The sequence below is a fragment of the Pseudophryne corroboree genome, chromosome 6 (assembly GCF_028390025.1).
Source record: "Pseudophryne corroboree isolate aPseCor3 chromosome 6, aPseCor3.hap2, whole genome shotgun sequence".
NCBI lineage: Eukaryota > Metazoa > Chordata > Amphibia > Anura > Myobatrachidae > Pseudophryne > Pseudophryne corroboree.
The window spans coordinates 142,695,560-142,721,641 of record NC_086449.1 but is presented as its reverse complement, the minus strand read 5'-3'; the positions used below and the strand labels follow the sequence as shown (position 1 = coordinate 142,721,641).

The following is a 26,082-nucleotide window of genomic DNA, read 5'->3' as shown; positions in this document are numbered from 1 at the left end:
TTAATTACTCACTGACACATTTTAAAAGATCCCCAGGTGGAGCTAATTATTTCACTTGTGATCTGTTAGGAGACCTGCAAAACATGCACTGTGTGGGGTCCTGAGGGCCGAGTTTGAGAACCTGTGCTTTACACCAATGACACTCATGCATTACACAGGTTCTGTGGCTGGCTGACTTCAATCCTGCATTTCACATTTTAGGCACTTAGAGAACATGTGCAACTCATGAGTCACCTGGTTTAAAGGGATAGTATGGTAAGTTAACTTACCTTGAGTGCACCATTTGCTCTACAAACTTTTCTTTTATTGTGTGTATGTATATCTAAGTTTGGGTGGAAGCGGTAGCACCCGCATTTCTGGTTAATAACAGACTTGATCTTACAAAATGAAGAGTGTAAATATTCTGACATCAGAGGGTTAGAGATATACAGACCGATACTACCCTAGGAACTAGTGCAGTGACCTCTCCACATTCGACCTCTTCCTAATTGACAAACCAAGCTGCACACAGCCCTCCCCCTTCCCAGATGTGAATGCTCCTCTGCAGTGGCGTAAGTTCGACCCAGTAGCCCTGAGGCAAGATAAATATTGGTGCCCCCCTATATTTAGATAAGTGGGTGTAGTGTTCTGAAAAAAAATAATTATATACTGTGTGTCTGTATATGTATGTGTGTGTATATATATGTATATACCAGGGACGTGCAGTCAGGGGAGGCAGGGGAGGCAGTGCCTCCCCTGTCATTAATGATTAAGATAATACAAAGAAGATGCATATGACACATATTCTGTGTCATATGTATCTTCTTAATATTATTCTGATCATTGCTCCCCTCCTTATGTGTTTGGGAGGCACCGATCGTGGTGCCTCCCGTTATCTCTGGGGATAATATGGGGAGCGGGGGGCGGACACGGGCGGAGACTAGCCATGGGCTGTAAAAGCCCATTGAAAATGTATGGGAAAGCGGCACCATTAGTGGTGCCGCTTTCCTACAGGGACGTGCTTTCAACCTATGAAAGCACGTCCCTGTCAGTGAGGCTACAGTGATTGGCCAGCGGATCCGTCACTGGATCTGCTGTCAATCACTGTGCGGGCGGCTGAATGCGGCGATTGTGCGGGCGGCGGGATGCGGCGGCGGTGGTGCGGGCGGCGGTGGAGCAGGCGGCGGGTTGCGGCGGCGGAAAATTACCTTTATCTGCAGAGTTTGGCAGCGGAGCGGTTCCAGTTTCAAAAATGGCGCCTCAGCGTCATTTTTGAAATTCAAGATGGCCGCCGCGAGCCAATCACGGCTCGCCGCGTCATCGCCCCGCCCCCTCCGGCTGACTTATATAAGTCAGCGCGAGGCGGAGGAGAGTCAGTCCGACGGCGGAGGAGGAGCTGTGAAGAGCTCCTGAAGAAAGAAGACGGCTGGAAGTCCTGGCTGGGCGGCGGCTATGCAAAAGAGCTTAGCAGCCGCCGCCCACCAGGTGAAGACGCTGGAAGCCCTGGGGGGGTGGCGCCCCCCAGGTGAAGACGCCGGAAGCCCTGGGAAGGCGGCGGCCACGCAAAAGAGCTTAACGGCCGCCGCCCCCAGGTGAAGACCCAGTTAAATAAAGCTTCTTTTCAAGACGTGTGGCGTTTTATTTTAATATTTTCTTTACAGGTGGACTATAGGTGCCAGCGGGCCCTTTATGTCCGGGCATGCTGGCACTTGTGGTTCTCCAAGTGCCAGCATGCTGGGGCAGGCTTGCTGGGACCTGTAGGCTACCTGTAAAGAACAATATGACTATTCTTTGCAGGTGGACTACAGGTGCCAGCAGGCCCTTTATGTCCGGGCATGCTGGCACTTGTGGTTCTCCAAGTGCCAGCATGCTGGGGCAGGCTTGCTGGGACCTGTAGGCCACCTGTAAAGAACAATATTAACACACAATGAACCCCGCACCCACCGCCACCAGGGGTGCGGGGCATAGCACTGGGCTATCAGCCCAGTGCTGGTTATTGCTCGGGAGGGGGGACCCCATTTTTATTTTTTGGGGTTCCCACTTTTCGAGGAATTCCAACCCTGGGCTGACTGGCTGGGGGCAGATTAATGTTATGGCAGGGGGACCCCACACTGAGTGTCCTCCCCTGCTATGGCATTACTCCCCCTGGCTGGTTCTGCCTAGTGCTGGTTTTCCTGATGTGTTGGGGGACCACACTTTTTTTTTTCCGGGGGGGGGGGGGGGGGGGGGGGGGGGGGGGGGGGGGGGGGGGGCTTGTTAGCTGCCAGTGCCTCCCAACCTGTGATCCCACCGCACGTCACTGGTATATACATACATACATACATACATACATACATACACATTTCATTGTCTTTATTTTAAATCACACATTTCTTAGCAGTTACACCCAGGATTAGAACCCATGACCTGTTACACTGACAGCAGACACTTTACTGATGGAGCTATTTGCTCCTGTATAGAAGGCATGAGAATTCTTACTGTACGAAGTTACGTGTAATTGTCAGAGAAGTATCTTCCAATAGTTAGAATTATCATATTTCCTATACAGGAGCAAACAGCTTCATCAGTGAGGTGTCTGCTTCCAGTGTAATAGGTCATGATTTCTAATCCCAGGTATGACACTTGTAAAATGTGTATCTAAAGTATAATAAAAAGGGTGTGATTTGTAAGGTACAGGGACCAGTGAGGCAATTGGCTACTGATAAGAGAGTAGCAGCTATCAACTTAATTTAATGGTGTCACAGAATGGTAGGAGAGGTGCCCCCTTCAGAGCAGGAGCCCGGCGGCAGATGACTCCGTTGCCTCCCAGAGTTACGCCTCTGCTCCTCTGATAGAATGTAAAGATTTTGCTTGAAGAATGAAGTCCTGCCTAACTATTAGGTAGCGCACAGGTTCGCAAAATCGGTCCTCAGGACCCCACACAGTGCATGTTTTGCAGGTCTCCTCACAGAATCGCAAGTGAAATAATTAGCTCCACCTGTGGACCTTTGAAAATGTTTGTGAGTAATTAATACAACTGTGCATTTGCTGGGTTACCTGCAAAACATGCACTGTTTGGGGTCCTGAGGACCGAGTTTGAGAACCCCTGAGGTAGAGCATAGGTCTGCAAACTCGGTCCTCAGGACCCCACACAGTGCATGTTTTGCAGGTCTCCTCACAGAATCACAAGTGAAATAATTAGTACACCTGTGCACCTGCTGGGTTACCTGCAAAACATGCACTGTGTGGCAGGCACGTCACTGCTGTGTGGGGTATAATAAGGACCGAGTTTGCAGACCTATGAGGTAGAGCAGTGGTTCTCAAACTCGGTCCTCAGGACCCCATACAGTGCATGTTTTGCAGGTAACCCAGCAAGTGCACAGGTGTGTTAATTACTCACTGAAACATTTTAAAAGGCCCACAGGTGGAGCTAATTATTTCACTTGCGATTCTGTGAGGAGACCTGCAAAACATGCACTGTGTGGGGTCCTGAGGACCGAGTTTGAGAACCTGTGAGGTAGAGTGACCATATTATCCCTTTTTACCTGGGACATTCATGGATTACACAGGTTCTGTGGCTGATTAAAACCAGCTAAAATGTAGTCTTAAAGTCAGCCAGCCACAGAACCTGTGTAATCCATGGGTGTCCCAGGTAAAAGGGATAATATGGTCACTCTGGGGGGGTCATTCCGAGTTGTTCGCTCGTTGCCGATTTTCGCCACGCTGCGATTAGTGGCAAATTGCGCATGCGCAAGGCACGCAGGGCGCATGCGCTTAGTTATTTACCACAAAGCTTAGCTGTTTTGCTGTGGTTTCTGCTGCGCTTTTCAGTCGCACTAATGTTCGGTAAATGATTGACAGGAAAGGGGCGTTTCTGGGCGGCAACTCAGCATTTTCCCGGCATTTGCAAAAAAACGCAGGCGTGTCTGGAGAAACAGGGGAGTGGCTGGCCGAACGCAGGGCGTGTTTGTGACGTCAAACCAGGAACTAAACGGACTGAGCTGATCGCAATTTGTGAGTAGGTCTGGAGCTACTCAGAAACTGCAAAGAATTATTTAGTAGCAATTCTGCTACTCTTTCGTTCGCACTTCTGCTCAGATAAGATACACTCCCAGAGGGCGGCGGCCTAGCGTGTGCAATGCTGCTAAAAGCAGCTAGCGAGCGAACAACTCGGAATGAGGGCCTATATTAGGTAAAGCACAGGTTCTCAAACTCAGTCCTCAGGACCCTAAACAATTCATGTTTTCCAGGTCTCCCCACAGAATCACAAGTGAAATAATCAGCAACACCAGTCAATCTTTTAAAATGTGTTGGTGAGTAAATGAATACCCCTGTGCACCTGCCGGGTGACTTGGAAAAGATGATCTGTTTGGGGTCCTGGGGACTGGGTTTGAGAACCACTGCTCTACCCAATAATAATACAAAGCAGAGTCATACTTGCCTACCTGACCCTCTCCATGAGGGAGAAAATGCTCTGTTCCTGAACTTTCCTGGTAATGTATGATTGCCATCACCTGTGGTGAAAGACCTTTCTTATCAATTAACTAGCTCACCACAGGTGATGGCAACCATACATTACCAGGAAAGTCCAGGAACAGAGCATTTTCTCCCTCATGGAGAGGGTCAGGTAGGCAAGTATGAGCAGAGTACATGCAACAAAGACAATAACATTTGCACAACAATGTGCATACCTCCCAACATGACCCTCTCCAGGAGGGACACAATGCTCTGCTCCTAGACTTCCCTCTTAATGTATGATTGCCATCACCTGTGCTGAAACACCTTTCTTATCCATTAACCTATTCAACACAGGTGCCGGCAATCATTCATTAAGAGAAAATTCCAAAAGCAGAGCGTTGTGTCCCTCCTGGAGAGGGTCATGTTGGGAGGTATGAATGTGTATACAGCAGAGGTTCTCAAACGCAGTCCTCAAGGCATCCCAACGATCCTGTTTTTAGGTACAAGTTGAGTATCCCATATCCAAATATTCAGAAATACAAAATTTTTTGAGTAAGACTGAGATGGTGAAGTTCCTTAAGTACAATCCTCCATGTGATTGTTTCGTAGGTTTGTGATGTCAGCAGTTTTGTGGGTAAATGGTACTGGGGGAAAATGATGATAAAGTGATAAATATATCACCATGCCGAGGCCGGGGGTGAGCGCAACAAAGCCCCTTGTGGGCTGGGTGGCGAGCTGCACTTGCCGCAGGTTCTATTCCCACTCTATGGGTGTTGTGGACACCGATGAGTGGGAATAGTCCCTGTCAGTCGGCATACCGACTCTCAGGATTGTTAGGGGGCGGGATCCCGCTGGTCACACAACTACATCCCCTGCTGCATGGCAGGGACTCCACAACATACTGTAGTTACAGAGATTGGGAGATTTAAAGGCATAATGATTTTATTTCAGATCTGATTTATGGATCTTCATTCATCACGTGGCGAAGAATAATTTTGCCACCGTAAGCTCCAGCAAAATGCTTGGTTGCTGCCTCTTACAACCCCCCCCCCCCCCCCCAAAAAAAAAAGACTGCTGAAGACTGCAGCACATTAAGGGGGGGTTGCAGAAGGAAAGTATTTATGGTCTAATTGGGGAAATGTCCAAGTGCTTAATTAGTCATTAGGGGGCTATCCAAGGTGTTCCAAAACAAGTACCGAGATTTTTTAAATAAATGGTCTGGAGCAGTGCATGAAAAAAGAAAAACCCAGCACCCAACTGAATACCAAAAATTGTGCACTTGTGGGAAAAACCACACGGTGCGAGATTTGGGGAAAATGTGCTCCCAATTGAATCTGACCCCTATTTATCACAGCAGTGAAAAGCTTTGAGATGATGTTAACTCTACCTGTGCCAGGAACCAGCAATGGGACCAGCGAAGCCTCTTCAGCTTTGCTGAATCCCTGCTGGGTTAAACAACGGAGCGCGGCAGACAAAGCGCGTACATGGACGTCTGACGCACATGTGCATTTTTGCACTTTCCAGGAGAAGAAGAGCACTGAGGAGGAAGAAGTTACAGAAAACAGAAGATGCAGCTGATAGTAGACCCTATTAATAAATTGAGCCCATAGTGGGTTTATACATTAGAAGAATTTACTTACATAAAGAAGATCCTGACACCTGAGACATCATATTGACTAGTTTTATATACATATATATGTATCAGAGTGTAGGGATGTGCAGGTCACTGCTACTCACCTGTGGTCATAGTCCCTGTTCAGTGTTCGGAAGTCCACAGTGCTATGGTCTGTGGAGCTGGGATGCTGGTCAGACACCTGGAGACCATCAGTGCCCAGGCTGTGTTCCGTGCTGATGCTGCCCATGACTACAGTGATGTATGTGCCAGCTCAGTGCTGCTCTCCGACTACTCTGAGTATCATATCCCTAAAGCTACAGGTCCAAGGGTCTATCTTATGCTGCAGATTATGTTATCAGTACAGGACAGCCGCTGCCTCATCCCTCCCTCCTACTCCTGTTCTAGCAGTCCCCCCCCCCCCTCCTCCCTCCAATCCCTCCTGTTCCCAATTCTCTGCCTGACACTCATTCCGCTTCTTTCCCTCATCCTCAGAGTGTTGCTATGTATACGTCTATCGCCCATAATGTTTATGTTTTATTACTTCTCCTTCTCTGCTTTATAGTAACAACTGTCAGGGATGTTATTATTTTCCCGGTTTTATTTCTTACACTATTCGCCTAATTGCATTTTTCTCTTAGAAATAACAATCCTGTGTAACACAACCAGAGCCAGACACAAATCACATCTCACTAAGGTCCTTTAAATCACCATGGGGCCTATTTATCAATCCTGAGATCACTAATAATTGTCTGTTTTTGCAGGATATAAGGGCCCTACACACTAAAAGATTATCTGTCCAATCTGGCTGATTGGAAAGAAAATCTGGCAACGTCTGGGAGCAAATGGCAATTGACTATTTGCTCTCAAACATTGGAAAACAGACAAACATGGACTTTAAGACAAATTGGTTAAGTTTATTTCATGAAACCAATTTATCTGAACTGTTTTTGTCCATTTTCTTTATTTTGGTAGCAAATTGTTGATTGTCATTTGCTCCCAGCCATTGCCAGATTTTCTTTCCAATCAGCCAGATTGGACAGATAATCTTTAAGTGTGTAGGGCCCTTAAGGTATTTAAATGTTAAGGCTAGTGAGGCACAGCATAACGCATGACATAAAGACTTACCTCCTGTGTTATACAAACTAACGCACAATACTGCAAGTCCCCATAGTCCTCCTAACATTCCTTGGTGTAGTAAAGTGTATAAAAGATTTGTGACTGTGCAATAGAGAAATCACTGGAAAAGTGAATTTACAGACAGTGCCAGATTACCAAATAGGCAGACCAGGCACCGGCCTATGGGCCCTGCGCTTTTTAGGGGCCCCGCAACAATGGTTCAAAATAACATTGATTTGATCTTGAAAGAAAATTGCAATCAAGCTTTCTTAAATTGTCTCTAAAAGATAGAAAAAATGAATAAACTCAAAGACGAAAACTTTACATTAAAGATTTTATAGAGAAAATACTGTAATGTACCCAGTAACAACATAAAGCACATAAACCATAGAGATTAGATTCACATTACAGTTTCCATATTGTAAGCTGTTAGTTGGTAAAATGGAAAACGTAACAGGAGATCATTTGGAAGGAGGACCTCGAGATTTTGACTGTCTAGGGCATTTGTGAATATATAATGGGTGCAATGTGTGTGGGGCACACGGACTCCTGTGGCCAGGGAAGCCACACCGCACACACTGCACCCATGTTTAATTACCTTTCCGGGGTTCTGCCTCATTGGAGCTGATGCTGCGGTCAAAATCACCTTCAAAATGGCCGCTGCACATGCACAGTAGCGATTTATCACCGGAACATGGCGGACACCATGTTTGTGAACACCTGTGCATGCGCAGTAGACTCTGGCACAATGCCAGAGTCTACTATGTTATAGAAAGGAGTCTGCACACAGGCCCCCTCCTCTACTGAAACACACCTGGCCTAGGGGCCTCCATAAGGATTAATCCTGGCCTAGGGGCCTCCATAGGGATTACACCTGATTGCATACAGACAGAGCCGGCCCTAACCAATATGATGCACTAGGCAAGATTTTGTCTGGTGCCCCCTAGCACCACTGCTAGTTCCACCTCTGACTCTGCGTCCCTTCCCCAGCACCATCACCCCTCACCCATGGCAGTCCATATGTTGGTGCTCCTACCCCCTATATTTTAAATAGGAACAGTGCGCACATTCAGTGCACAGCCCAAAAAGGGGTGTGTTCTTGCTGGGTAGGGGCATGGCCACACAATAGTGTCCCCAATTCAAATAACTCCACACAGTAGTGCACCTTTATTCACATTATATCATGCGATTGTGTCCATTATTCATGTTACATCACGCAGTAGTACCACTTAACCTTATGAACGTTACTCCTCACAGTAGTGCCCCTAATTCACATTACACCACACCATATTGCTCTGTATTCACATTACACCACACAGTAGTGCCCTTTCTATATGGTGCACCACACAGTAGTGCAACTTATATGTCACGCTCGGCGTTGTTGGGGTTCCAACAACTGAGCTTTGGCTGAAGGGACAGCTGCCTGTGAAAGGAGTAGACGAGCTGGCCGGATGTAGTTCCTACTCATGGGGTAGAGACCTTAGTATAAGAGAAGAAGGAGAACTCCGTAGGAGGGTAACTGCATATTTATTGAGAAGTAAACTATACACGGATCCTTGAGTGATTGAAAGACACTGAATTAAAGAACTGGAGTCTATGGTTAATGATTTGAAAAAAGAGGCTGAACAATTCTGGTTTTGAAGGACTGTAGACTTTGATAGTGATCAGAAAGACGAGGCTGAAAAACACTGGTTTTGTAGAATTGAAGACTGTGGCTTGTGATTGAAAGATGAGGCTGAAGAACTCTGACTTTGAAGAAATGAAGACAGTGGCTTGTGATTAAAAGACATCCACGGGAACCACCTTTATCACCCGAAGCTTCCTCTACACCCTGTGAGCACTCCACGAGTGGTGACAGGCTTTAAGCAATGGGACTGCAGCGGCTATAGGTAACCGAAAGACAATAGCAACCAGAACCAGGGCACCCGGAGCACAGTGCTAGAGCACCTTTCACAAGAAGGTAACTTAAAGCACTGGCATCTTCTCTCTGAGCCAGACCCCTTTTATAAGGGAAGACTACACTGGATTGGCTGGACAAAGAGTGGGAATTCCCATTGGCAGATCACAGGTCTTCAACATGGCGGCCCCCAGCACAGGGGACATTCACAGCTGTAGCACACAGCTTACCCAGCTCCGGCCTCTGACTCCTGGAAGCTGTGTATCTGCCAGAGGATCCTGCTGCAGCAGCTCCCAGCCGCAGCACTCGGTTCTCCAGACCCCGGCCCCAGGCCTCCGGAAGCTGCAGACATGTCCAGGAGAACCCTGTCGCAAACAGCTCCCCGCCGCCGCAGCCACGTCAACCAAAGGGAAGGTAACCCCCAGGGGACCATGCCGGAGGTAAGACTCCGGATGCTGACGTTATACACATAATGCCACACATTAGTGCAACTTTATTCACATTTTATCATGCGATAGTGTCCCTAATTCACGTTACATCACACAGTAGTACCACTTTACCTTATATACATTACTCCTCACAGTAGTGCCCTTTATTCACATGACATCACACAGAATTGCTTCTTATTCACATTACACCACACCATATTGCGCTTTATTCACATTAGACTACACAGTAGTGCCCTTTCTATACGTTACGCCACACAGTAGAGCACCTTATACACATAATGCCACACATTAGTAATGCATTTATACACATAATACCACACAGTAATACCCCTTACACATATAACACACATTATTAATGTCCTTATAAACATAATGCACCTTACATATTATGCCAACCTTTATTACTGCCCGTATACACATAATGTTCGTTGCACATATGCCACACATTATTAGTGCCCTTATACAGATAAAGACACACATAAGGCCCCTTACGCATTTGCTGCACATTATTAATGCACTTATACACATGACACACATAATGCCCCTTACACATATGCTGAACACTACTGCACAACCAACCAACCCACTCGCAAACAGCACTCACATGGCCGCTAACACTGTGACCTCTGCCTCTGCTTGGATACAGATGTGTCCTCATAAATCTTGGCTCAATACGCCATGCAGTAGGAGATGCCTGGCGTGAGTCAGCTGGCAGCTCTGTTAAGGTTGGGCGCCTTTTTTTCAATGAAAATGCATCTTAATTTGCATTATTATGTGGCTAGGATGCACAAGCAGCTTCTGCTGATTAAAATGATATGGCATTCCTATATTCTGTGTGTGGCTTTATCTGCATACGAAATGCTACATTACAGTGATTTCCAGGAATACACTGTAACGTAGTATTTCATATGCAGATACAGCGGCAGTCACACACAGAATATAGGCATGCCGCATATCATTTTAATCAGCAGAATCTGCTTGTGCCCCTGGGCATATCAAATGCCTCAAGCATTTGCCTAGTTTGCCCATGCCTAGGGCCAGCGCTGCATACAGATTTGCAGCTGACCAGCGTTTGCAAAGCTTTTCACATGGCGTACTCAAACTTGCACGGGGCAGTATTTCACTCTGTCTGGGCGGCGACTATCTGATCGCAAACCTCTGCAAATTCGCACATGTGCAATAGGATCTGGTACAGTGCACCTGTTGCGGCACAAGGGCATGCGTGGAGACTGCACACGGACCCCTCCTGCCATAAGATGCCACTGTCCCACCCATGGGTAAACCAGGTGGAGCAAAAAAATTATCCCTCCTCCCAACTAAGAGTCTAATTCAGACCTGATCGCTGTTGTGCGAAATCGCAAGCCGGCTGATTATCTAATGACTGTGCATGCGTAAGGATCGTAACGCGCAGATGCAAGGTTAAACTGCAAAAAAATCCTGTGTCTTTTTTGATCACTAGGCGAACACAGGCTGATTGACAGGAAGCGAATGTTTGTGGTTGGTAACTGGCCATTTTGTGGGAGTGTCAGTAAAAACGCAGGCGTGCCTAAGCGTTTTCAGGGAGGGTGTGTGACGTCCGCTCCGGACCGATCAGCCTGTTTTTTTTTCGCACTGTAGAAGTAAGTCCTGGGCTGCGCACGGACTGCACAAACTGTAAAAGTCATTCGATGGTGAGTGAGTTGCATGCAGATTTGCAACTGAACAGTGTTTGCAAAGACTTTCGCATGGCGTACTCAAGCTTGCACGGGGCGGTATTTCACTTTGTCTGGTCGGCGACTATTTGATCACAGACCTCTGCAAATTCGCAAAACAGATATCAGGTCTGAATTAGGTTCTAGGTTTTCAACCTGGACATTGCTTTATAGCAGGATTGAATGTACCTAGATATAGATGTAAGCAAAAAAATACGCTGACATGTTTATGCTGAATCAGATATATATGAAGATGCATAAGACTATAATAAAGCAGTTTATTGCTGGCATACAGGTGTGCATACGTATGCCTAATGATCGTGTAGACACAGTGGCGTAAGTTCGTCCCAGTTGCCCGGAGGCAAGACAAATATTGGTGCCCCTCACCTATATTTAGATAAATATATTTTGTATGTGCGTGTGTGTGTATGTATGGAGTGTTCTGAAAAAACAAATAGATATACTGTATGTATACATTTCATTGTCTTTTATTTTAAATCACACATTTCTTAGCAGTAATACTCAGGATTAGAACCCATAACCTGTTACACTGACAGCAGACACTTTACTGTTGGAGCTATTTGCTCCTGTACAGGATGCATGAGAATTCTTACTATACGAAGTTAAGTGTAATTGTCAGAGAAGTATCTTCATATAGTTTGAATTCTCATATTTCCTATACAGGAGCAAACAGCTTCATCACTAAGGTGTCTGCTTCCAGTGTAATAGGTTGTGGTTTCTAATGCTGGGTATGACACTTGTAAAATGTTTATCTACAGTATAATAAAAATGGTGTGATTTGTAAGGTGCAGGGACCAGTGAGGAAGTTGACCACTGAAGAGATAGTGGCAGCTATCAATTAACTTAATTAAATAGTGTCACATATTGGGAGGAGAGGTGCCCCCCCTCAGAGCAGGAGCCCGGCGGCAGGTGACTCCGTTGCCTCCCAGAGTTACGCCTCTGTGTAGACATACGGCTTACAGTGCTAGCAGTAAAAGCTACAGAGGCACAGTATAACATTATAATGAAGTGTCATGTACAGGGGCGGGAATAGTGACTTTTATTAATGCATACGAAGCCACACTTTCCATTTAAAATATAAATTAATCCGAGCCCCATCTCTTGTTTGCCCCTTTAAAAATGTAATGGGAGTCTTCTAGGACTCTTCCCCAACCACTGCCTGTCATACCCAGTCATTTTCCTGTGTGCTTCTAGGTGGGACCGCAGCTATTGGATACAGCTAATGGTTTTATGGGTGTCATAAGCTCGATCTTCTGTGTTTGCACTATGCAGTATGATGACTTAGGGAGGAACAGCCAACAAGTTGCTGAATACAAACTTCTTATATCCAAAGAACAAACGTGCTGAGTTATGTGTTTTGGTTATTCCTATGACCACAATGAAATGGCACATATAGGGCCTGATCGCATTAGTGCCTGTTACCACAGGCACATGTATGACTCTATGCTAATGCTAGTATCAGCCCTTCCTCTGGCGTAAATCAGTGTGTCTGAATGTGCAAGGGCCGGGAATCCCACTTTGTGGATCGCACTTTCGGCTGCAGTTGCAATCATCCCACTTGTACTTCTTTGGTCACAACCATTTGATGCAACAATGAAACTTGCACCACCCTCATACTAGGTGCAGAATCTATGTACTTATTTCTTATGTTTGTGGCACGCTATAAATAAAGCATAATAATGATCCTCTGACGAAACCGCAGCACGATATTTGCGGAGAAACGCGTAAGTAGAATACGGACCTACAGACCCTTTCGTTCCTTGTTGAATAGACTCAGCCTGAGTATAACATTATTTAATTAATAGGAGCTTTTGGAGCGAGTAACAACGTATGCTGACTGGAGCCCACGATGAACAGAATTCTCTGCCCCTGTTTCGTCCAAGTTGGATGGCTGGTAAAGCCTTGTGTGGACATCCCATAAGAACAGAAGCTGCCGGAGGTCGAGCAAGGTAACATTTGTACTTTGGGGCACTGCATATACATCTCCTTCTTGCTGAAAGTGGACAAAGTAAACTTGTCATTTTAAAGAGTTTTACGGATACAGGAGAAATCTAAAGCTGTGATCACCAATGGTATAACTAAAGTGCCCTACTGACGTCACCTTTATATTACATGTGCACACTATTGGAGGGTGAGCACAGTCTTATGATTAAATTGGCGCCATCTGCATAATGACCATCTGCTGCTATACTCTAAGTGCTATATAGTTACCAGGGAACACTGGTTAACAATTGAAAAAACATTTCTTATTATTCTGTGCTGAGCAACAAATACTTCTTATTTGGAGGAAAGGAGACATTGGGGTATATTTACTAAGCTCCCGATTTTGACCGAGATGCCGTTTTTTCTTCAAAGTGTCATCTCGGTTAATCTCGGTCATTTACTAAACACTAATCACGGCAGTGATGAGGGCATTCGTAATTTTTTGCTAGTTCAGGTAAAAAATTACGAATGAATACACCATCGGTCAAATTACGCCTGTTTAGATATGAATCTCGGTCATTTACTAAGAAGTGCAAAGCAAAAAAACACAAAACACTGCCGTGAAAAATTACAACTCGTAAAAAAGTCCTAAAAAAAACAGACCTGCTTTTTTTTTCCGTGATTTGAGATGCATGCAGGGATCTATGAGATCCGTGCATGTATATCAGTGGGAAGGGGTGGGAAAGTGCTTATTTTTGCCAAAAAAATTGCGTGGGGTCCCCCCTCCTAAGCATAACCAGCCTCGGGCTCTTTGAGCCGATCCTGGTTGCAGAAATATGGGGAAAAAAATGACAGGGGTTCCCCCATATTTAAGCAACCAGCATCGGGCTCTGCGCCTGGTCCTGGTCCCAAAAATACGGGGGACAAAAAGAGTAGGGGTCCCCCGTATTTTTAAAACCAGCACCGGGCTCCACTAGCTGGACAGATAATGCCACAGCCGGGGGTCACTTTTATACAGTGCCCTGCGGCCGTGGCATCAAAAATCCAACTAGTCACCCCTGGCCGGGGTACCCTGGGGGAGTGGGGACCCCTTCAATCAAGGGGTCCCCCCCCCCAGCCACCCAAGGGCCAGGGGTGAAGCCCGAGGCTGTCCCCCCCCATCCAATGGGCTGCGGATGGGGAGGCTGATAGCCATTTGTGATAATGAAAAGATATTGTTTTTAGTAGCAGTACTACAAGTCCCTGCAAGCCTCCCCCGCATGCTGGTACTTGGAGAACCACAAGTACCAGCATGCGGCGGAAAAACGGGCCCGCTGGTACCTGTAGTACTACCACTAAAAAAATACCCAAAAAAACACAAGACACACACACCGTGAAAGTATAATTTTATTACATACATACACACATACATACATACTTACCTTATGTTCTCACGCAGGTCGGTCCTCTTCTCCAGTAGAATCCAAGGGCTACCTGTTGAAGAAATTCTACTCACCAGATCCATGGGTCCAGGCTCCTCGGCAAATCCAGGGTTAATCCACGTACTTGAATAAATAAAAAAAAACGGTGTCCCGACCACGAACTGAAAGGGGACCCATGTTTGCACATGGGTCACCTTCCCACGAATGCCAGAAACCCACTTTGACTTCTGTCTAAGTGGGTTTCTTCAGCCAATCAGGGAGTGCCACGTTGTAGCACTCTCCTGATCAGCTGTGTGCTGCTGTCCTCACTGACAGGCAGCACGCGGCAGTGTTACAATGTAGCGCCTATGCGCTCCATTGTAACCAATGCTGGGAACTTTCTGCTCAGCGGTGACGTCACTTTAGGTCAACCGCAGGGCAGAAAGTTCCCATCATTGGTTACATTGTAGCGCATAGGCGCTACATTGTAACACTGCCGCGTGCTGCCTGTCAGTGAGGACAGCAGCACACAGCTGATCAGGAGAGTGCTACAACGTGGCACTCCCTGATTGGCTGAAGAAACCCACTTAGACAGAAGTCAAAGTGGGTTTCTGGCATTCGTGGGAAGGTGACCCATGTGCAAACATGGGTCCCCTTTCAGTTCGTGGTCGGGACACCGTTTTTTTTTATTTATTCAAGTACGTGGATTAACCCTGGATTTGCCGAGGAGCCTGGACCCATGGATCTGGTGAGTAGAATTTCTTCAACAGGTAGCCCTTGGATTCTACTGGAGAAGAGGACCGACCTGCGTGAGAACATAAGGTAAGTATGTATGTATGTGTGTATGTATGTAATAAAATTATACTTTCACGGTGTGTGTGTCTTGTGTTTTTTTGGGTATTTTTTTAGTGGTAGTACTACAGGTACCAGCGGGCCCGTTTTTCCGCCGCATGCTGGTACTTGTGGTTCTCCAAGTACCAGCATGCGGGGGAGGCTTGCAGGGACTTGTAGTACTGCTACTAAAAACAATATCTTTTCATTATCACAAATGGCTATCAGCCTCCCCATCCGCAGCCCATTGGATGGGGGGGGACAGCCTCGGGCTTCACCCCTGGCCCTTGGGTGGCTGGGGGGGGGAACCCCTTGATTGAAGGGGTCCCCACTCCCCCAGGGTACCCCGGCCAGGGGTGACTAGTTGGATTTTTGATGCCACGGCCGCAGGGCACTGTATAAAAGTGACCCCCGGCTGTGGCATTATCTGTCCAGCTAGTGGAGCCCGGTGCTGGTTTTAAAAATACGGGGGACCCCTACTCTTTTTGTCCCCCGTATTTTTGGGACCAGGACCAGGCGCAGAGCCCGATGCTGGTTGCTTAAATATGGGGGAACCCCTGTCATTTTTTTCCCCATATTTCTGCAACCAGGATCGGCTCAAAGAGCCCGAGGCTGGTTATGCTTAGGAGGGGGGACCCCACGCAATTTTTTTGGCAAAAATAAGCACTTTCCCACCCCTTCCCAGTGATATACATGCACGGATCTCATGGATCCCTGCATGCATCTCAAATCACGGGAAAAAAAAGCAGGTCTGTTTTTTTTAGGACTTTTTTACGAGTTGTAATTTTTCACGGCAGTGTTTTGTGTTTTTTTGCTTTGCACTTCTTAGTAAATGACCGAGATTCATATCTAAACAGGCGTAATTTGACCGATGGTGTATTCATTCGTAATTTTTTACCTGAACTAGCAAAAAATTACGAATGCCCTCATCACTGCCGTGATTAGTGTTTAGTAAATGACCGAGATTAACCGAGATGACACTTTGAAGAAAAAACGGCATCTCGGTCAAAATCGGGAGCTTAGTAAATATACCCCATTGTGTATCATTTGTATTGTTATACATTTATTGTATTTTTATGCAATTTTTTTATGTGCGTGATGATGTCACAATTTAATAATAAATGAATGAAGCGCTCCCTAGGTAATTTGCATTGCCTGAATTTGTAGTTCATAATCTTTTGATATCACAGTATACTCAAGCTGGGAGCTGCTAGTTATATTTTATTATATTGTTGCTTTAGGTTCAAGTGCTAGGGAATATTGTATATTTTTTGTTTTATTAATAATAATAATAATAATAATGATAGAAACACATTACCAATATATTAAAGATGTAGTGAATGCAGCCCTGCGCTGTTATGTGAGCAGCTGGTCTTAAAACAATGGAATTCACCCTCAAAATTCCACAAGTGCAAATATTGGTATATAGAAAGAAAGATGAAAACCAGCGCTGTTATTATTTTGTAATAAAAACAATAAACACCGTTATATAAAACGTCTGACTAAAGCTGTTATGCGAGCTGTTCCAATGGGGTCTTCAAGAAGTTCTTAAAGAAAGGGAGAGAATCCTTGAAACGCGTTGAAGTATCCATGCTGTGACAAACATCCATCTATTGCGGGACATTTCTTGTTGCAGAATCCATGTGTGTTTTAGTCTCATCAAATAAACCTGTGTGTGATTTTAACTACATCGGTCTGCTGGTCTCCTGTCTACAACGTGTGGGAGATAAAGAAACCTTTCAGTGTACTCGAGACTGAATTTTAATGTAAGTCTTATTCTTATTGTTTGCGGTCTCATTGGAAAAAAATCATCTTTTACTCTGCTATCAATAATAAGAATTTACTTACCGATAATTATATTTCTCGGAGTCCGTAGTGGATGCTGGGGTTCCTGAAAGGACCATGGGGAATAGCGGCTCCGCAGGAGACAGGGCACAAAAAGTAAAGCTTTACGATCAGGTGGTGTGTACTGGCTCCTCCCCCTATGACCCTCCTCCAAGCCTCAGTTAGGTACTGTGCCCGGACGAGCGTACACAATAAGGAAGGATTTTGAATCCCGGGTAAGACTCATACCAGCCACACCAATCACACTGTACAACCTGTGATCTGAACCCAGTTAACAGTATGATAACAGCGGAGCCTCTGAAAAGATGGCTCACAACAATAATTACCCGATTTTTGTAACTATGTACAAGTATTGCAGACAATCCGCACTTGGGATGGGCGCCCAGCATCCACTACGGACTCCGAGAAATAGAATTATCGGTAAGTAAATTCTTATTTTCTCTATCGTCCTAGTGGATGCTGGGGTTCCTGAAAGGACCATGGGGATAATACCAAAGCTCCCAAACGGGCGGGAGAGTGCGGATGACTCTGCAGCACCGAATGAGAGAACTCCAGGTCCTCCTTAGCCAGGGTATCAAATTTGTAGGATTTTACAAACGTGTTTGCCCCTGACTAAATAACCGCTCGGCAAAGTTGTAAAGCCGAGACCCCTCGGGCAGCCGCCCAAGATGAGCCCACCTTCCTTGTGGAATGGGCATTTACATATTTTGGCTGTGGCAGGCCTGCCACAGAATGTGCAAGCTGAATTGTATTACACATCCAACTAGCAATAGTCTGCTTAGAAGCAAGAGCACCCAGTTTGTTGGGTGCATACAGGATAACAGCAAGTCAGTTTTCCTGACTCCAGCCGTCCTGGAACATATTTTCAGGGCCCTGACAACATCTAGCAACTTGGAGTCCTCCAAGTCCCTAGTAGGTGCAAGGCACCACAATAAGCTGGTTCAGGTGAAACACTGACACCACCTTAGGGAGAGAACTGGGGACGAGTCCGCAGCTCTGCCCTGTCCGAATGGACAAACAGATATGGGCTTTTTTGAGAAAAAACCACCAATTTGACACTCGCCTGGTCCAGGCCAGGGCCAAGAGCATGGTCACTTTTCATGTGAGATGCTTCAAATCCACAGATTTGACTGGTTTTAAACCAATGTGATTTGAGGAATCCCAGAACTACGTTGAGATCCCACAGTGCCACTGGAGGCACAAAAGGGGGTTGTATATGCAATACTCCCTTGACAAACTTCTGGACTTCAGGAACTGAAGCCAATTCTTTCTGGAAGAAAATCGACAGGGCCGAAATTTGAACCTTAATGGACCCCAATTTGAGGCCCATAGACACTCCTGTTTGCAGGAAATGCAGGAAACGACCGAGTTGAAATTTCTTTGTGGGGCCTTCCTGGCCTCACACCACGCAACATATTTTCGCCACATGTGGTGATAATGTTGTGCGGTCACCTCCTTTCTGGCTTTGACCAGGGTAGGAATGACCTCTTCCGGAATGCCTTTTTCCCTTAGGATCCGGCGTTCCACCGCCATGCCGACAAACGCAGCTGCGGTAAGTCTTGGAACAGACATGGTACTTGCTGAAGCAAGTCCCTTCTTAGCGGCAGAGGCCATAAGACCTCTGTAAGCATCTCTTGAAGTTCCGGGTACCAAGTCCTTCTTGGCCAATCCGGAGCCATGAGTATAGTTCTTACTCCTCTACGTCTTATAATTCTCAGCACCTTAGGTATGAGAAGCAGAGGAGGGAACACATACACCGACTGGTACACCCACGGTGTTACCAGAACGTCCACAGCTATTGCCTGAGGGTCTCTTGACCTGGCGCAATACCTGTCCCGTTTTTTGTTCAGACGGGACGCCATCATGTCCACCTTTGGTATTTCCCAACGGTTTACAATCATGTGGAAAAAACTTCCCGATGAAGTTTCCACTCTCCCGGGTGGAGGTCGTGCCTGCTGAGGAAGTCTGCTTCCCAGTTTCCATTCCCGGGATGAAACACTGCTGACAGTGCTATCACATGATTTTCCGCCCAGCGAAAAGTCCTTGCAGTTTTTGCCATTGCCCTCCTGCTTCTTGTGTCGCCCTGTCTGTTTACGTGGGCGACTGCCGTGATGTTTTTCCCACTGGATCAATACCGGCTGACCTTGAAGCAGAGGTCTTGCTAAGCTTAGAGCATTATAAATTTACCCTTAGCTCCAGTATATTTATGTGGAGAAAAGTCTCCAGACTTGATCACACTCCCTGGAAATTTTTTCCTTGTGTGACTGCTCCCCAGCCTCTCGGGCTGGGCTCCGTGGTCACCAGCATCCAATCCTGAATGCCGAATCTGCGGCCCTCTAGAAGATGAGCACTCTATAACCACCACAGGAGAGACACCCTTGTCCTTGGATATAGGGTTATCCGCTGATGCATCTGAAGATGCGATCCGGACCATTTGTCCAGCAGATCCCACTGAAAAGTTCTTGCGTGAAATCTGCCGAATGGAATTGCTTCGTAGGAAGCCACCATTTTTACCAGGACCCTTGTGCAATGATGCACTGTTTTTAGGAGGTTCCTGACTAGCTCGGATAACTCCCTGGCTTTCTCTTCCGGGAGAAACACCTTTTTCTGGACTGTGTCCAGAATCATCCCTAGGCACAGCAGACGTGTCGTCGGGATCAGCTGCGATTTTGGAATATTTAGAATCCACCCGTGCTGTTGTAGCAGTATCCGAGATAGTGCTACTCCGACCTCCAACTGTTCCCTGGACTATGCCCTTATCAGGAGATCGTCCAAGTAAGGGATAATTAAGACGCCTTTTCTTCGAAGAAGAATCATCATTTCGGCCATTACCTTGGTAAAGACCCGGGGTGCCGTGGACAATCCAAACGGCAGCGTCTGAAACTGATAGTGACAGTTCTGCACCACGAACCTGAGGTACCCTTAGTGAGAAGGGCAAATTTGGGACATAGAGGTAAGCATCCCTGATGTCCCGGGACACTATATAGTCCCCTTCTTCCTGGTTCGTTATCACTGCTCTGAGTGACTCCATCTTGATTTGAACCTTTGTAAGTGTTCAAAAAATTTTTTTTTTTTTTTAGAATAAGTCTCACCTAGCCTTCTGGCTTCAGTACCACAATATAGTGTGGAATAATACCCCTTTTCTTGTAGTAGGAGGGGTAATTTAATTATCACCTGCTGGGAATACAGCTTGTGAATTTTTTGCCATACTGCCTCCTTGTCGGAGGGAGACCTTGGTAAAGCAGACTTCAGGAGCCTGCGAAGGGGAAACGTCTCGACATTCCAATCTGTACCCCTGGGATACTACTTGTAGGATCCAGGGGTCCTGTACAGTCTCAGCGCCATGCTGAGAACTTGTCAGAAGCGGTGGAACGCTTCTGTTCCTGGGAATGGGCTGCCTGCTGCAGTCTTCTTCCCTTTCCTCTATCCCTGGGCAGATATGATCTTATAGGGACGAAAGGACTGAGGCTGAAAAGACGGTGTCTTTTTCTGCAGAGATGTGACTTAGGGTAAAAACGGTGGATTTTCCAGCAGTTGCCGTGGCCACCAGGTCCGATGGACCGACCCCAAATAACTCCTCTTCCTTTATACGGCAATACACCTTTGTGCCGTTTGGAATCTGCATCACCTGACCACTGTCGTGTCCATAACATCTTCTGGCAGATATGGACATCGCATTTACTCTTGATGCCAGAGTGCAAATATCCCTCTGTGCATCTCGCATATATAGAAATGCATCCTTTAAATGCTCTATAGTCAATAAAATACTGTCCCTGTCAAGGGTATCAATATTTTTAGTCAGGGAATCCGACCAAGCCACCCCAGCTCTGCACATCCAGGCTGAGGCGATCGCTGGTCGCAGTATAACACCAGTATGTGTGTATATACTTTTTATGATATTTTCCAGCCTCCTGTCAGCTGGTCCTTGAGGACGGCCCTATCTATAGACGGTACCGCCACTTGTTTTGATAAGCGTGTGAGCGCCTTATCCACCCTAAGGGGTGTTTCCCAACGCGCCCTAACTTCTGGCGGGAAAGGGTATACCGCCCATAATTTTCTATCGGGGGGAACCCACGCATCATCACACACTTTATTTAATTTATCTGATTCAGGAAAAACTACGGTAGTTTTTTCACATCCCACATAATACCCTCTTTTGTGGTACTTGTAGTATCAGAAATATGTAACACCTCCTTCATTGCCTTTAACGTGTGGCCCTAATAAGGAATACGTTTGTTTATTCACCGTCGACACTGGATTCAGTGTCCCTGTCTGTGTCGACCGACTAAAGTAAACGGGCGTTTTAAAAAAACCCTGACGGTGTTTTTGAGACGTCTGGACCGGTACTAATTGTTTGTCGGCCGTCTCATGTCGTCAACCGACCTTGCAGCGTGTTGACATTATCACGTAATTCCCTAAATAAGCCATCCATTCCGGTGTCGACTCCCTAGAGAGTGACATCACCATTACAGGCAATTGCTCCGCCTCCTCACCAACATCGTCCTCATACATGTCGACACACACGTACCGACACACAGCACACACACAGGGAATGCTCTGATAGAGGACAGGACCCACTAGCCCTTTGGAGAGACAGAGGGAGAGTTTGCCAGCACACACCAAAAACGCTATAATTATATAGGGACAACCTTATATAAGTGTTTTCCCTTATAGCATCTTTTTTATATATTTCTAACGCCAAATTAGTGCCCCCCCTCTCTGTTTTAACCCTGTTTCTGTAGTGCAGTGCAGGGGAGAGCCTGGGAGCCTTCCCTCCAGCCTTTCTGTGAGGGAAAATGGCGCTGTGTGCTGAGGAGATAGGCCCCGCCCCTTTTTCGGCGGCCTCGTCTCCCGCTCTTAACGGATTCTGGCAGGGGTTAAATATCTCCATATAGCCTCCGGAGGCTATATGTGAGGTATTTTTAGCCAAAATAGGTTTTCATTTGCCTCCCAGGGCGCCCCCCTCCCAGCGCCCTGCACCCTCAGTGACTGCCGTGTGAAGTGTGCTGAGAGGAAAATGGCGCACAGCTGCAGTGCTGTGCGCTACCTTTAGAAGACTGAGGAGTCTTCTGCCGCCGATTCTGGACCTCTTCTTACTTCAGCATCTGCAAGGGGGCCGGCGGCAAGGCTCCGGTGACCATCCAGGCTGTACCTGTGATCGTCCCTCTGGAGCTGATGTCCAGTAGCCAAGAAGCCAATCCATCCTGCACGCAGGTGAGTTCACTTCTTCTCCCCTAAGTCCCTCGTTGCAGTGATCCTGTTGCCAGCAGGACTCACTGTAAAATAAAAAACCTAAGCTAAACTTTTCTAAGCAGCTCTTTAGGAGAGCCACCTAGATTGCACCCTTTTTGGCCGAGCACAAAAATCTAACTGAGGCTTGGAGGAGGGTCATAGGGGGAGGAGCCAGTACACACCACCTGATCGTAAAGCTTTACTTTTTGTGCCCTGTCTCCTGCGGAGCCGCTATTCCCCATGGTCCTTTCAGGAACCCCAGCATCCACTAGGACGATAGAGAAATAAAAGATACCTTTATGGGAATGCGAGACTGAATTTGAAAGTGAGTGTCTTTCTAATCACGTTGAATCATCTTGAAGACCCCATTGGAACAGCTCGCATAACAGCTTAGTCAGATAACGGTGTTTATTGTTTTTATTACAAAATAATAACAGCGCTCGTTTTCATCTTTCTTTCTATATACCAACATTACCAATATAGTTTGTTCCATCATTTTGGTGGTACCCTCTGATGAATTGCTATAGACAAAGAAACGTGTCAGAGTTTCTTGCCACACTGCACCTCATATCCAATTCTCTGCCATCCACACTGGGATCAGTGGCGTGCCGTTTTCCCAGGGACTTGGTGCACACGTGTATAAACAGAGAGCACCATACAGCACCACATACCGGCTATTACACCTGCTGATTCGGGCCGGATGTCCCCCATTACAACCCCCAGTTAGCGGAGATGCTGATAAGACAGGCTGCTATCCATTTGATAGTCTGTGATCTCTAACACCCCCTGGATAATCACCTGTAGCACGGGCTGAAGCATTTACACTACCAGATTTAGGTGAGGGAATGCTGGCATACTACGCCAATGCGAGTATGAGGTGCAACGCTGCCACTGAGGGCTATTATATAAATGACTAATTGTTATCTTTAAGCACTACCCACACAATATTTCTATGCACTTTATAAGGCACTTATGGTTCTCTAGAAATAAAAGGATACTACTACTACTACTACTACTACTACTGCTACAACTAATAATAGTAAAGGAAACACATTACCAGTATAGTTTGTTGTCTCCTATGCACTGGACTATAGACTTTGGGCCTAATTCAGGCTTGTACGTTTGCAATTGTGCATGCAGTTGCATACTAACTCGCAATGATATGAGAAGACCACTGAGAAGGAGTTGTAAATCTAGGTGGAGACTGTGAGGTAACCTGACTTCAGCGCAAAAAGAGGCTGCGTTGTGGGCGTGCTCGTGCATGCAGGTGAGTTCTCTCTCGCAGTACCGCAGACACAGTGGCCATATTTTTGCAGAAGGTACACCGTTAAATCTACCCGTCCCAGGAATTACTTGAGCCATCGATGTTGGTCCGATGTTTTGGAATTGGAGGAATGCACAGACCAGCCAGCACATCAGCACAGTGTACAGATAAGTAAAGTCGGCATTTCATGTTATACACAGTCCTGCTCACGCTCATACACCAAGGAATGCTTAAACTAGCATTTGCATGTTTTACCACTTTAATTGTATGGCAGTTGTCTGCTCACGGGCCCCCTCCTCTGTTAAAATGCCAATGCTGGGGGGGCTGCCACCCTGCAGCCCATAGGAAAAATCCGCCATTGCACCCCACTCAAATCTAATCTCTCTGCACATTACATCTGCCCCACCTGCAGTGCAGCATGATTTTACCAAGTTGCTTGCCTTTTTGCCTTGCTTACAAACATGTGTCAGGTCCATCCACTTGTATTGGATAACCAATCTTGTTGTACTGTCACTGGGAAACAAGTATGTGTCAGACTGCCAGGCTTCCCATTTGTACAGAAGGTCTGTGCTAGAATACACAATGGAACATGCTCCATAATTCATAGTTACAATATTTGTTGACATATTTTTTACGCCTACAAGTATCTGTCAAAGAAGCAGCATTACTATTCATAGTCATTTAATATATGTACAATTCCTCAGTGCAAATGCTGCTTTGTGACAAATGTATCCCTTTTTAAGTGGAAGCACATGACATTTACTCACCAAGGGGGTGATTCAGAAGGTGATTCTGTAAGGATTGCCGATTCAATCCATACTGCTCTCCATGTGTGCCTCCAAAACCCATGTGTGCATCTGCCCCAACTCTCCATGTGTGCATCTGCCCCAACTCTCCATGTGTGTCACTGCCCTCACTCTTCATGTGTATCTCAATCCCCCCCCCATCTTCCATTTCACGCCTTTCCATCCTCTCTTCTGGATGCTGTAAGTAGAACCATGGCCAGTGGCTGCCTATGTTAATATTGTGCTCCACCTACATGATGCCACTTTCAGAGTTTTTTTCCTGGAGTCACCTTAAATTCCCAATCTGCCCCTCTTGCAAGGAACAAGGTAACCCATAGCAATGTTTCTCAAACAACTTGAGTTGTGGATATTTTGGGCCTCATTCTGAGTTGGACGCACCTGCAGCTGCTTTTCTATATGGCTGTGATAGGCTGCTTACTAGTCTATGCTAATGCTAGACTCCGCCTTTATATACTAATAATCAGTGTGACTGCAGGTGGAAGCCTGTCCCACCCGCTGGTCTCACAGCTGAGTCCTCAGCTGTCATTATTAGTATTGGGACTTACACCAGCCTCGTGCTGGCTGCATAAGATCCGGCTGAAACAGACGTCCCATCTGGGACCACATGCTATGATCGAGCATGGACGATGGATTATACGCTCATGAGTCTTCCACAACATATTGTATTTTTGCCACTCAGCTACCACCTAGAAACTCCCATCTCATGGAAAGTGTGGTCTATAGATGGACAGATCAGTCCGCACTCACTAGCAAACTCCATCCATGTGCAGATACCTGATGTGGCCCATGTGCAGTATGCTGAAATCTGCCAGATCCGTACGCATTGGGATTTGCATATGACACAGAATCAGCCCCTTTGTGTCCAAACATAATGAAGCAAAGTTTGTAGAAACATTCTGTGACTTTCTGTATGGAAAGAGCACGAATGTTCTCGTTCACAATAGTCTGAACCAGGACTCTTCTGGGCAATTCAGCTGTACACGGGGGGTCATTCCGAGTTGATCGCTCGCTAGCAGTTTTTAGCAGTCGTGCAAATGCTAAGCCGCCTCCCTCTGGGAGTGTATTTTAGCTTAGCAGAAGTGCGAACGAAAGGATCGCGGAGCGGCTACAAAAAAAATTGTGCAGAGTTTTAGAGTAACTCCAGACCTACTCAGCGCTTTCGATCTCTTCAGACCATTCAGTTCCAGAGTTGACGTCACCAACACGCCCTGCATTCGACCAGCTACGCCTGCATTTTCCTGGCACACCTGCGCCCGGGTAAGTTAGCTCTCTGTCTGGAAGTGTTTTAGTAATAGCCTTTATCATGAGGCCTACTGTGACAAATTACATGGCCCTGTGTGGGCACTGCTATCATGTAGTGTTAGGACTGCTGTATCAGAGAAGCCGTGAAGTGGCCAGCAGCTAAACATGTGTTTGCAAACATTTGTGACTAATTCTCTTAATTTTATTACCAGATAGGTTCAGGGATGGTTATAGGTAATTTTCAGTGTGCGGAAGGGAATTTAGGGGTGGGGATTTACACCCCCCTTCCTCTTTGTCTGTTGTTTGTCTGTGACCCCTCCCCCTTCCAGCACCT

At 46.4% G+C, this 26,082-nt stretch overlaps 1 protein-coding gene across 4 annotated transcripts in view; it reads right to left on the bottom strand.

Moving 5' to 3' along the window:
• Window positions 1-26,082, bottom strand: part of LOC134936738 (5'-nucleotidase domain-containing protein 4-like) — a 165,539-nt gene that overhangs the window by 87,441 nt on the left and 52,016 nt on the right. Inside the window, exon 1 of one of the 4 annotated variants that reach the window (XM_063931952.1) lies at window positions 6,154-6,393. The exons of 2 other annotated variants lie outside the window; for them this stretch is intronic. In XM_063931952.1, the coding sequence (XP_063788022.1) occupies window positions 6,154-6,278 (125 nt within the window). In that variant the 5' untranslated portion in view covers window positions 6,279-6,393. Of the gene's footprint in view, window positions 1-6,153; window positions 6,394-26,082 lie in introns of those variants that run through there. One more of the 4 variants, XM_063931954.1, reaches the window with a different exon arrangement.